Raw genomic sequence first — 13,797 nt, forward strand, 5'->3', positions numbered from 1 at the left:
TTATCAGACCAAGTCAATTCAAATTTAGTAATTAGAACTTGAGGAGTAAATCAGGACTATTCAGGAAAAAGTGTGGGATCCTTGATGTCTTTGCCCTTTTATAGGCCTAACCATCATGCTTAGACAAGGGCCTCACAACTAGCGTATCTGTGCCAGGCAATGCTGGCCTTTTTTGTGTTGTGGACATTGGTTCTTAAATATTTAATGGTACATAGGAATCCTAATAGCAGGGCTCTTAAGCCAGAGAGCTGAAGTTCGCATACTAACTCTACCATTTATGAAAACCTCTGGACCTCCGTGTCCTTTTCCATATGTATGTGTGTGTGCAAGCACACACACGCGCACACACACACATGCACAACACATACCACAATATGCCTGTCACAGTAAGGCATCAAGATATGTTAGTTGCTCTTATTTTATTTTTTTTTCTAAAGTACACCTTCCTTCTGTTGTATTAAATTTTCTTTTATCCTGAATAAGTGTTCATTTGGTGGGCTTGTAGCTTTTCTCCTAAATAAGGAAAAAATTAATGCTCTTCACCTATAATTTAAATGTGTGTATATATAAAATCTCCAAAGGAAGTGAAAACACTAACTCAAAAATATATTTTGTACCCCCACATGTTCATAGCAGCATTATTTACAATAGCCAGGACATGGAAACAACCTAAGTGTCCAATGATGGATGAGTGGATAACAAAAATTATGGCCTATATATAAAATGGAATATTATTCAACCATAAAACTGAAATCCTCTCATTTGGGACAATATGAATTAACCTTGAAGACATTATACTAAAGTGAATTAAGTCAGAGAAAGACAAATATTCTATGATCTCATATATGGAGTATAAAAAAAAAGAGCACCTTGTTACATTTCCACAAACAATGTTGAGTGATCTGGTTTCTCTGGTTCTTGCCAACACTTGGTAAGCTCAATTAAATTTTTAGACATTACTGTAATAGCTATATAGTAGTATCTCATTGTAGTCTGAGTTTGCATTCCTCTAATGGCTAATAATATTGAGCATTTTTTTCCTTGTGTTTATTCACCATCTGTAAATCCTCTTTGATGAAATTTCTGCTCTTATTTTTTTCCTGTTTTCTAACTGGACTTTTTTTTATACAGAACCGATTAGATCCCTCTTAACAAGGTAAAATGTTAACTTGTTCATAGTAGCTTTATTCATAATACCCAAAACTGGAAACAACCCAAAAGTCCTTCAATGAATGAGGAACAAACTATGCTATATCCATACCGTGAAATACTAATCAGCAATAAAAACGGTACAAATTATTAACACATGCTCAAGAAACTATATAAAGTGAAAAATACAGCCTCAAAAAGGTTGCATATTATATGAGTTTATTTATTTAGCACTCTTGAAGTAACAAAATTATAGGGAAGGAAGAACAGATTAGTCATTGCCAGGGATTAGGGACGCTCAATGGAGGTAGGAGTAAGTGGGACTCTAAAGAGGTAGCAGGAGCAGCTTTGCGGTGCCAGAACAATCCTGTATTTTGATTGTGTTGGTATTTATAAAAAGCAACATTATGTGATAAAATCGCATAGAGCTCTGCGCGTGCACACACACACACACACACACACACAATTGTAACAACTAGTAAAATATTAATTAATTCTGTCAATTATATCAAGATCAATTTCTTAGGTTGTTTTTTTTTTTCTCTTTTTGCCATTTTTTGAGCCTCTCCCATGGCATGTGGAGATTCCCAGGCTAGGGGTCAAATCAGAGCTGCAGATGCTGGCCTACACCACAGCCACAGCAACGTGGGATCCGAGCAGCATCTGCAACATAACACCACAGCTCACGGCAACGCCGGAGCATTAACCCCCTGAGCAAGGCCAGGGATCGAACCCACAACCTCATGGCTCCTAGTCGGATTCGTTAACCACTGAGCCACGACGGGAACTCCTCAATTTCTTAGTTTTGATAGTATACTATAGTTACACAAAATGTCAACATGGGGAGAGGAGGAGTAAAAGCGACACAGCACCTCACCATACATTTCTTTACAACTTCCCATAAATCTCTAAGTATTTCAAAATAAAAAAATTTTGTAAATCTATATATTATTATATAATCCCTTTGTTAAATAGTAAATCTAGTCTCTGAAGGTTTTTAAATATTGTTTCATATCATTTTGCCTTTGTAATAAGGTTTTAGAGGCTTCCTAAAAACTTAATGACCTAATATAATTTTAAGTTCATAGCTAAGGTAACAGGACCAACAATAGAAAAATCTTAACAAGGCAAATCAATTGATTTATGAGATTAATAATTATGCTTATATTACTAGCAAATTATGTAACAGTTATTTAAAAGCTAAAAATGCCTCTTGGCTATAAATGTTAATAATACTACAAACATTTAAAAAAAACAAATACTTTTTTTCAATAACAGCTTTTATTTGTGATCTACATGGATATATCCTTGTGGTGTTAGTTGTTCTGCCTGGCATAGTTTTTTTTTCTTCCAAAGTTCAAGATGGATCAATGGCTTTAATTTTATTTTGCATTTTTATTTATTTTATTACTCAATGAATTTTATTATATTTATAGTTGTACAATGATCATCACATCCAAATTTTATAGCATTTCCATCCCAAACCCCCAGCATATCCCTTCACCCCCCAACCTGTCTCATTTGGAAACTGTAAGTTTTTCAAAGTCTATGAGTCAGTATCTGTTCTGCAAGGAAGTTCATTGTGTCCTTTTTTAAGGCTCCATATGTAAGTGATAGCATGTTATGTTGATGTCTTACTCTCTGACTGACTTAACTTAGCATGATAATTTCTAGGTCCATCCATGTTGCTAGAAATACTGTTATTTCTTTCCTTTTAATGGCTGAGTAATATTCCATTGTGTATGTGTGCCACATCTTCTTGATCCACTCCTCCATCGGTGGGCATTTAAGTTGTTTCCATGTCTTGGCTATTGTATATAGTGCTGCAGTGAACACTGGAGTTACATGTGTCTTGAGTCATGGTTTTCTCTGGATAGATGCCCAGGAGTGGGATTGCTGGATCAAATGGTAGTTCTATTTTTAGTTTTCTGAGGAATCTCCATACTGCTTTCCACAGTGGTTGCACCAGTTTACATTCCCAACAATGTAATAGGGTTCCCTTTTCTCCACACCCTCTCCAGCACTTATTGTTTGTAGACTTTCTGATGATGGCCATTCTGGCTGGTGTAAGGTGGTCCTAAGAGTGGTTTTGATTTGCACTCCTCAAATAATGAGTGATGTTGAACATCTTTTCATGTGTTTTTTGGCCATCCATATGTCTTCTTTGGAGAATTGTCTGTTTAGATCTTCTGGCCATTTTTTTTTTGTCTTTTTAGGGTCACACCCATGTCATGTGGATGTTCCAGGTTAGGGGTCCAATCAGAACTGTAGCCACCAGCATACACCACAGCCACAGCAATGTGGGATCCCAGCTGTGTCTGTGACCTATACCACAGTTCACAGCAATGCCAGATATTTAACCCATTCAGCAAGGCCAGGGATCAAACCTGCATCCTCATGGATGCTAGTCAGGTTCATTAACCACTGAGCCATTACAGGAACTCCTTCAGCCCATTTTTTGATGGGGTTGTTTGTTTTTTGGTATTGACCTGCAGGAGGTGTTTATAAATTTTTGAAATTAATCCGTTGTCAGTGACTTCATTTGTAAATATTTTTTCTCATTCTGTGGGTTCTCATTTCATTTTCTTTAGGGTTTCCTTCACTGTGCAGAGACTTTTAAGTCCCATTTGTTTATTTTTGCTTTTGTTGTTATTAATCTAGGAGGTAGATATGAGAAGATATTGCTGTGATTTAGGTTGGAGAGTGCTTGGCCTATGTTTTCCTCTAAGAGTTTTATAGTATCTGGTCTTATATTTAGGTTTTTAATCCATTTTGAGTTTATTTTTGAGTATGGTGTTAGGAAGTGTTCTAATTTCATTCTTTTACATGTGGCTGTCCAGTTTTCCCAGCACCACCTATTGGAGGGGCTGTCTTTTCTCCATTGTATATTCTTGCCTCCTTTGTCAAAGATTAGTTGGCTGTAGGTATGTGGGTTTAATTCTAGGCTTTCTATCCTTTTTTACTGATCTATATTTCTCTCTTTGTGCCAGTACCATACAGTTTTAATGACTGTAGCTTTGTAGTATAGTTTAAGTCAGGGAGCCTGATTCCTCCAGCTCCACTTTTCTTTTTTTTTCATATTATTCAATTAATTTATCATATTTATAGTTGTACAATGATCATCAAAACCTATTTTTTAATATTCCATACCAAATACCCAGCATTCCCCCAAGTCCCAAACTCTCTACTTTGGAAACCATAAGTTTTTCAAAGTCTGTGAGTCTGTTTCTGTTCTACAGAGTTCATTGTGTCATTTTTTTCAGACTCCACATGTAAGTGATAGCATTTGATGTTGGTGTCTCATTGTATGACTGACTTAACTTAGCATGATATTAACTTAGCATGATAATTTCTAGGTCCACCCATGTTGCTAGAAATGCTGTTATTTCTTTCCTTTTAATGGCTGAGTAATATTCCATTGTGTGTATGTACCACCTCTTCTCTATCCACTCATCTGTTGATGGACATTTAGGTTGTTTCCATGTCTTGGCTATTGAAAATAGTGCTGCAGTGAACATTGGCATACATGTGTCTTTTTGTGTCATTGTTTTCTCTGGATAGGTGCCCAGGAGTTGGATGCCATTTTTCTGTCTCAGGATAGCTTTGGCTATTGTGGGTCTTTCATGCTTCCAAACAAACTTTACAATATTTTGTTCTACTTCTGTGAAAAATGTTCTTGGTAATTTGATAGGTATTGCATTGAATCTGTAGATTGCCTTGGGTGGTATGGTCATTTTGATAATATTTATTCTTCCAATCCAAGAGCATGGTATGTCTTCATCTGTTTGTGTCATCTTTGATTTCTTTCATCAGCATCTTATACTTTGCAGAATACAGGTCTTTTGTCTCTTTAGGTGGTTTATTCCTAAGTATTTTATTCTTTTTGATGTGATGGTAAAAGGGATTGTTTCCCTAATTTATCTTTCTGATCTTTCATTGTTAGTGTATAGAAATGCAGTCAATTTCTGTGTATTAATTTTGTATCCTGTGACTTTGCTAAATTCATTGATGAACTCTAACAGTTTTCTGGTAGCATCTTTAGGGTTTTCTAATTTTAGTGTCATGTCATCTGAAAATAGCAATAGTTTTACTTCTTCCTTTCCAATTTGGATTCCTTTTAATTCTTTTTCTTCTCTAGGACTTCCAAAACTATATAGTGACAAGAGCAGCCATCCTTGTCTTGTTCCTGATCTCAGTTGGAATTCTTTCAGGCTTTCACTGTTGAAAATGATGTTAGCTCTGGGTTTGTCATATATGGTCTTTATTATGTTGAGGTAGGTTCCCTCCAGGCCCACTTTGTACAGCGTTTTTAGCAGAAATGGGTGTTGGATTTTGTCAAAGGCTTTTTCTGCATCTATTGAGAGGATCATATGGTTTTTCTTCTTCAGTTTGTTAATGTGGTGTATCACACTGATGGATTTGTAGATATTGAGGAATGCTTGCATCCCTGGGATAAATCCCACTTGATCTTGATGTGCAAAGTATTAATGTATTAATGTATTGTTGGATGCGGTTTGCTAGTATTTTGTTGAGGATTTTTGCATTGATGTTCATCAGTGAAATTGGCCTGTAGTTTTCCTTTTTGTGTGGTATCTTTGTCTGGTTTTGGTATCAGGATGATGGTGGCCTCATTGAATGAGTTTGGGAGTGTCCCTTCCTCTGTGATTTTTTGGAATACTTTCAGAAGGATAGGTGTTAGCTCTTCTCTAAATGTTTGGTAGAATTTGCCTGTGAAGCCATCTGGTCCTGGACTTTTGTTTATTGGAAGTTTTTTAATCACAGTTTCAATTTCAGTACTTGTGATTGGTCCATTCATTTTTTTCTATTTCATCTTGGTTTAGTTTTGAAAATTGTACTTATCTAAGAATTTGTCCATTTCTTCTATGTTTTCCATTTTATTGGCATATAGTTGCATGTATCAGTTTCTTATGACCCTTTGTACTTCTGTGATGTCTGTTGTAACTTCTCCTTTTTCATTTTTAATTTTGTTGATTTGAGTCCTCTCTCTTTTTTTCTGGATAAGTCTGGCTAAGGGTTTATCAATTTTGTTGATCTTTACAAAGTACCAGCTTTTATATTCAATGATCTTTTCTATGGTTTTCTTTGTTTCTCTTTCATTGATTTCCACTCTGATCTTTATGATTTCCTTCCTTCTGCTTACTTTAGGTCTTGTCTGTTTTTCTCTCTCTAACTACTTTAGATGTGAAGTTAGGTTGTTTATTGGAGCTTTTTCTTGTTTCTTGAGGTAGGCTTGTATTGCTATAAAATTCCCTCCTAGAATTGCTTTAGCTGCATCCCATAGGTTTTGGAGTGTTGTACCCTTGTCATTTGCTTCTAGGTATTTTTTAATTTCCTCTTTTATTTCTTCAGTGATCCATTGGTTGTTTAGTAGCATGTTGTTTAGTATCCACATGTTTGTGTTTTTTGCAGTTTTTTTCTTGTTGTTGATTTCCTGTTTTTTTCTTGTTGTTGATTTTCTGTTGTGTTTGGAAAAGCTGCTTGATATGATTTTAATTTTCTTAAAGTTACCAAGGCTTGATTTGTCACCCAGAATGTGATCAATACTAGAGCATGTTCCCTGTGCACTTGAGAATAATGTGTATTCTGTTGCTTTTGGATGGAATGTCCTATAAATATCTATTATTTTTAGCAGTTTCCTTATATTGAGGTGATCCTATGTTGGGTGCATGGGTGCATGTATATTTACAATTGTTGTATCTTCTTCTTAGATTGATCCTTTGATAATTATGTAATGTCCTTCATTGTCTCTTATAATATTCTTTGTTTTATGGGCTATTTTGTCTGATATAAGTATTGCCACTCCTGCCTTCTTTTGATTATCATGTGCATGGAATATTTTCTTCCATCCTCTCACTTTCAATTTGTATGTGTTCCTAGAAGTGAAGTGGGTCTCTTGAAGACAGCGCATATATGGATCTTGGTTTTGTATCCATTCAGCCAGTCTATGTCTTTCAATAGAGTCATTTAGTCCCTTTACATTTAAGGTAATTATTGATATGTATTAACTGCCATGTTTTGGATTTGTTTTTGTTACTCTTTTTTCTTCCCTTCTTCTCTTGTTCTCTCCTCTTGTGGTCTGATGACTATCTTTAGTGTTGTATTTGAGTTGATTTTTTTTTTTTATTTGTTTGTGTGTATCAATTGCAGATTTTTGGTTTGCAGTTACCCTGAAGTTTTGATATAGGAGTCTATATCTATATGAGATTGTTTTAATTGTTGGTCTTTTATTTTCAAGTACATCTCCATTGTTCTGCATTTGTACCCACCTCTTCTCACAATTTCTAGTTTTGGTACCATATTTGTGCGTGGATGAATTCTTACCTTTACGGTTTATATGCCTTTACAGGTGAGCTTTGTCATTTGTGCTATTTTTGTTTCTAGTTGTGGCCTTTTCTTTCCTACCTAGAGAAGTTCCTTTAGTATTTGCTGTAAAGCTGGTTTAGTGTTGCTGAATTCTCTTAGCTCTTGCTTATCTTTAAAGATTTTGATTTCTCATTTGAATCTGAATGAGAGTCTTGCTGGGTAAAGTAATCTTGGTTGGAGGTTTTCTTCTTTCATCACATTAAGTATATTGTGCCACTCCCTTCTGACCTGCAGAGTTTCTGCTGAAAAATCTGATAACCTTTTCATGCTTCTCTTGTATGTTATTTGTTTCTTTTCCCTAGCTGCTTTCAAGATTTTCTCTTTGTCTTTAATTTTGGTCAGTTTGATTAATATGTGTCTCAGGGTGTTCCTCCTTGGGTTTATTTTAGATGGTACTCGTTGTGCTTCCTGGATTTGAGTGAGTGGTTCCTTTCCCATGTGAGGGAAGTTTTCGGCTATTATCTCTTTGAATATTTTTCCTGTCCTTTTCTCTCTCTCTTCTACTTCTGGCACCCCTTAATACGGATGTCGATGCATTTAATGTTGTTGCAGTGTTTCTTTAACTGTCTTCATTTCTTTTCAATCTTTTTTCTGTTCCACATCAGTGATTTCCACTCGTCTGTCCTCCACTTAGCTTATTTGTTCTTCTGCCTCCTGTATTCTGCTGTTGCTTGTTTCTAATGAATTTTTTATTTTGGGTATTGGATTTTTGCATTTCTGCTTGCTTAAGTTTTAAATCTTGTATTTCTTGCTCTATGTTTCCTGTAAATTATCAATCTCTGCCTCCAGTTTATTTCCAATGTCTTGCATCATCTTCATCATCAACAATCTAAAGTCTTTTTCCTGAAGGCTGATAATCTCCAGATCTCTTAGCTGTTTTTCTGGGGCTTTTTCTTGTTTCCTTATCTGAGTTACCATTCTCTGCCTTTTCATTTTTATAGGTTTTTGGTGTGGTGTCCTTTTTTTCAGACAATTGATTTGTAGCCTCTCTTACTTCTGATGTCTGCCCCCCTTGTGGCTGAAGTTGGTACATGGGCTTGCTGTAGGCTTCCTGATGGGAGGGACTGGTGCCTGCCCACTGGTAGGTGGGGCTGATTCCTATCCCTCTGGTGTGTGGGGTTTTGTCTCTGGGTGAGATTAGAGATGGATGTGTACCTAGGGTGTCTTTAGGCAGCCTGTTTACTGATGGGCAGGGCTGTGATCACACCTAGATTATTGTGTGGCCTGGTGCTTTCCAGAGCTGATGGGTGGGGCCAGATTTTCCCAAAATGGCCACCTCTAGAGGAACGCAAGCTGGTGAATATTCCTGAGACCTTTGCCTCCAATGTCCTTCCCCCAAAATTAGCTGCAGTCACTCCCTGCTTTCCCAGGAGATCCTCCAAGAACTGCAGTCAGGTCTGGGCTCAGATTCCTATGGAGCCTCTGCTTTACCCTGGGACCCAGTGCACATGAAATTCCTGTGTTCACCTTTCAAGAGTGTGGTCTCCATTTCCTCCAGTCCCATGGAGCACCTGTGCACAGGTCCAGGAAGCCAAGCCTTTATTGCCAGATGCTCTGGGGGCTCTTTCTCCCAATGCCAGATCTCCAGGCATGGGTACCTGAGGTGGAGTTCAGAACTCTCACTCCTGTAGGTGATTCTATGTGATACATTTACTTTCCAGTCTGTGGGCTGCCCACCTGGCAGGTATGGGGCTGCTCATAATGCATAATCGCTCCTCCTACCATCTTCATGTGTCCTCCTCTTTGTCTTCTGGAATAGGATATCTTTTGAAACTTTTCAGTGCATTTGGTTGAAGGTTGCTCAGCATTAGGTTGTAATTTTGTTGTCTTTATGAGAGAAGGTGAGCTCCAGTCCTTCTATTCCACCATCTTAATCCCATATTTGCTTGGCATAGTTCTTCATTCGAAAAGCTGACATAAAGCAAAACTTGAAACATTTTTATAAGTAAAATAAATTCTATTTTAACTCTATACTAACTCAGTAGGTTTCATGTTTCCATTTTATCTTTTATACCTCTATATGCTCATCTGTTTTTGCATATTTATAATCACAATATAAGTGCCAACAATTATTCCGAAATAATATTATCAGCTGAAATATGTCTCTCTCAAATGCACATGTTGAAGTGCTAACTCCCTGGTATCTCAGAATATAACTTTATTTGGAGTTAGGATTCTTAAAAAATAATTAAATTTAAAGGGGTGGGCTTTAATCAAACATGACTGTTATCCTTATAAGAAGAGGAGATTTGGAAACAGACACACATAGAGGGAAGACCACATGAAGACATAGGGAGAAGACGGCCATCCATAGCCAAGGAGAGAGGCCTGGAACAAATCTGTCCTTCTTGACCCTCATGAGAAACAAACTCAGCTGACATCTTGATCTCAGACTTCTAGCCTACAGAACTGAGAAAATGAATTTCTATTGACTAAGCCACTCAGCAAACTAATAAATATAATAAACTCCTTGTACACTGCACACATTATTCAGATATTTACAAATTAAAATTAATTTCCATTTATAATCAAAGTCTAAAGCAGGAACAAGGGTTCTAGGAAAGGACATTGTTTAATATTATCTTGTTGACAAAAGTATGCTGAATATTAAATAGAAATACAAATGAAGTATTTCCTACCCTTCTAATGAGAGGTTGTCACTTTATGTAGTCAATGTTTTTAAGTTTAGTTATTCATAGATTATTAGGCTTTCTCAAGCCAGAGCGTACCTTTTTTAGTAGAATAAATTTCAGAAAAAATATTTTTACCAAAGCAGAATATTTTAGCAAGTGAAGAATCAGTTTTCTTCCACTCTCAAAATAACTGTTAACCAGATAGTTCTTGAACTTTTAAAATTCAAGTTCTGAATTAGGCTAAGAAATATAGTCCAAATTTTCATAAAATTGATAAAATTGGAGATAGAATAGAATAGGCCTATTTTCTTACTCTATTAAAAATGTTTCCTTTTAAAGGTATGTGTTTATTGCTTTACTGAGTCTGACGTTAAATAATTTGGGGCTCAAATTGCTTGCCTCTGAAGTGAAAGGTGAGGTGAGATGAACACAGAAATGGTGTAATTGATGTAAGTTTTTGATCTGTTCAGAAACGATTTCCAGGCAGGCGTAGCATAAGAGCTGTGGTAGGTCTAATGCATGAGGCTAGGAGGACCTTCTTCATGGGGTAGAGCAAAGACAGAGAAAGCATAAGGTGGGTACAATGACTGGAATTGTTTGATCATAATTTCAGAACCCAAAATTGGTACACATTACTGACAATTCTGAAGTTGTAGTAATGACGAAGGTAGGATTGAATATTTGACAGCAGGATTGCCATAGGTACAGGGAATGTATAGTTTGCCAAGGGGTGAGTTAACTGACCCCTGTTGAGTTTACTCTTCTAATTCCATGTACCTCCTGTTAGTTTTGAAATCTTGCCATACTTTTCCATGTGTTAGAATATATTTCATAAATGAATTTGTGTTGCAGATTCTTATTCTTTTAATATCAGATAGAAAGTCACATTGACACGAGTAGTTATTTTAGAGACAGCTAGTAGTATACACTAACAGAGTCAGCCTGTGAACCTAAGCAGTATCATTCTGGCAAATGATAAATAGGTCACAGCATGTGCATGCTCTTCTGCAGTGTCATTCTGACTTAATCATAGACAGATACGGTTAGGGTACAGCACAGTTTATTCAGCCATAAGAATCTGCCTTTATGGCTACAAAAATACCCAAGAAGACTTTTTAAGCCTGAAGAAAAATTGCAACCTCCTTACTTTACTTAACTACATTCTTTTAAAAAAATTCTATGTACTACTGTGTTAGTAGTTTTCCTCACCCAAATGACATATTCATAAATTTTTAGTCATATAGCTACTCTTGGGAGAAAAATTCCCTTATAAAGGAACCATTGGAATATAGTAGACCCCCACTCATTCGGTCCCTGCTCATTTCTTTCTCTAGGTTTTCTGTTTTGAGTAGGAATTAAAGGTGAAGAAGGTGCCAGACCCTTGTGTTCATGCCCTGGGTCTACCTTAAATATTACTTTTTCATCCAAACATACTTTCTTCCCACAGAAAGTCATTTTGCTTTTCTCTCCTTTGACCATTCAACTCATCACCATCCCTTACATTATGCTCTCTTCTCTGTGCTCATTTCAGCATACTGCTTTACTTCTCCTGTAACCATTTACTGGCCATACTGCCTCAGCAGCCATGTCTGTCCCATGGATATCTACTTTAGGTCTTCACTGGCCCATGCGGATGCTACTTGCTCTGGTGGCTCTGAGACCAGTAAACCAAGCCAACCTCTTTTGACACCCTGTCACACTCTAAACCCATCACATAGTCAAGGATGAGCTAAGCAAGGAAGGCAATGCCAATTGAATTCTCTGGAAAAGCAGGCTGTCCAAATTTTCATGTAAATCACATCTTCATCAATTCAGTCAATTGAGGTTGTACAAGTTTTATAGTATTTTTATTATTGCATGTGTGTTTGTATATTTTAATGGTGGTTTAAGGCAGCAGTGCAGAAAGATTGATCAAGGGAGAGCTTGATAATTATCATTCTGAAGGATAATATGTTCCATGCATTTCTCACAAAATTATATAAAATTAGCACATTTAAATCTACATAATGCTATGAAGGCATATTTTTATTAAACTTATTCTAAGTAGATAGAATAATGAGACATGATTGCTGTGATAAAATTCTGGTCTCATTCTGAGGGGACAGAGTGTTATTAGACTCATTAAGATATGTTAACTAATACTTTCCACCCATAAATTTATTAATTTTAGACACTGTGTCCTTTTATTTCTCTCCAGCCCTACCACCTTTCTTCATAATTTGTATGGAATATATGCTTGTTATCTCCTAGGAATGTCTCCCAACCAGCTCATGCTAGCACATTTAAATTTACTTTTCTGAAACATGTTGCCAAGAAAACAATTGAATTTCAATAAAACCCAGAGCATTACACAGATATTATGTTATTCATTCCTGTATTTAAAAGGTAGATAGGATTGCCATTTAATATAATATAAAGGCTTTAAAAAAGCTACTAAAAGGGTTTCATGCATCATTTAGCAATACAGTCCTTTTTCTCATTTCTATTTAGAATAACTGCTAAATTAAAACAACTTTTTGGTTAGGTGTCACTATACTCTCCGAGAAGTCATACTGGCTTTCAAAGATTAATCTTCTAAAAGAAAAGTTTTATTATTCAATGTTGTCTATTTGTAAAATTTGTATTTTCTTTTCAGAAATAAAGATACTAAATAAAAGTTTGACAGTATCCCAGAGAAATAATGTATGCCTTGAAGAGGAAATGAAAAATCTGAAATTGTTGTCAGATGCAGCCATACTGAGGTCTCAGCAAATTCAGATATCCAAACAGCAGGAAGTAAACTTGCAAACCAGATGCCATGACTTGCAAGAAGAAGTACTAGGTAAAAGAGAACAATTTTTTCCTGTTGTTAGCAACTAGCCATAATAAAGAAATGTTTTAATTTTTATTTCTCTTATAATCACAATAAAATCTTGTTTTAATTAGTTTGTATTGTAAATATGCCTAATTATTAGTAACTATGCCAGTAACTGTTTCTGTTTTAAATGTTTGCTATCCATTCCTATTCTGCCATTTAAAGTGGTTAGGTCTTGGAGTTCCCGTCGTGGCGCAGTGGTTAACGAATCCGACTAAGAACCATGAGGTTGAGGGTTCGGTCCCTGCCCTTGCTCAGTGGGTTAACGATCCGGCGTTGCCGTGAGCTGTGGTGTAGGTTGCAGACGCAGCTCCGATCCCGCGTTGCTGTGGCTCTGGCATAGGCTCTGGCATAGGCTCCGATTGGACCCCTAGTCTGGGAACCTCCATATGCCGTGGGAGCAGCCCAAAGAAATAGCAAAAAGACAAACAAAACAAAACAAATAAAGTGGTTAGGTCTTAAGTGAATATATTAAAGATATTTCAAGTACAAGGTGAGATTTCAGGAAAACAAAGTAGAATACACTTGTTTTTTATTTTAAAATTTTTATTATAGTTTATTTACAATCTTCTGTCAATTTCTGCTGTATGAAAAAGTGACCCAATTATACATATATTTAGATTATTTTTCTCATATTATCTTCTATCATGTTCCATCACAAGTGGATATAATTCCCTATGCTATAAAGCAGGATTGCATTGCTTATCCACTCCAGATGCAATAGTTTGTGTCTGCCAACCCTAAAATCGCAGTCTGTCCCACTCCCTCCCCCTCCCC

General features: G+C 36.3%; 1 protein-coding gene across 1 annotated transcript in view; it reads left to right on the top strand.

The window, feature by feature from the left end:
• Nucleotides 1-13,797, top strand: part of LEKR1 (leucine, glutamate and lysine rich 1) — a 237,110-nt gene that overhangs the window by 110,294 nt on the left and 113,019 nt on the right. The window contains exon 6 of the mRNA XM_047785385.1: nucleotides 12,802-12,987. Within this exon, the coding sequence (XP_047641341.1) occupies nucleotides 12,802-12,987 (186 nt within the window). The remainder of the gene's footprint in view (nucleotides 1-12,801; nucleotides 12,988-13,797) is intronic.

The sequence above is a fragment of the Phacochoerus africanus genome, chromosome 1, assembly GCF_016906955.1.
Source record: "Phacochoerus africanus isolate WHEZ1 chromosome 1, ROS_Pafr_v1, whole genome shotgun sequence".
Classification (NCBI taxonomy): Eukaryota; Metazoa; Chordata; class Mammalia; order Artiodactyla; family Suidae; genus Phacochoerus; species Phacochoerus africanus.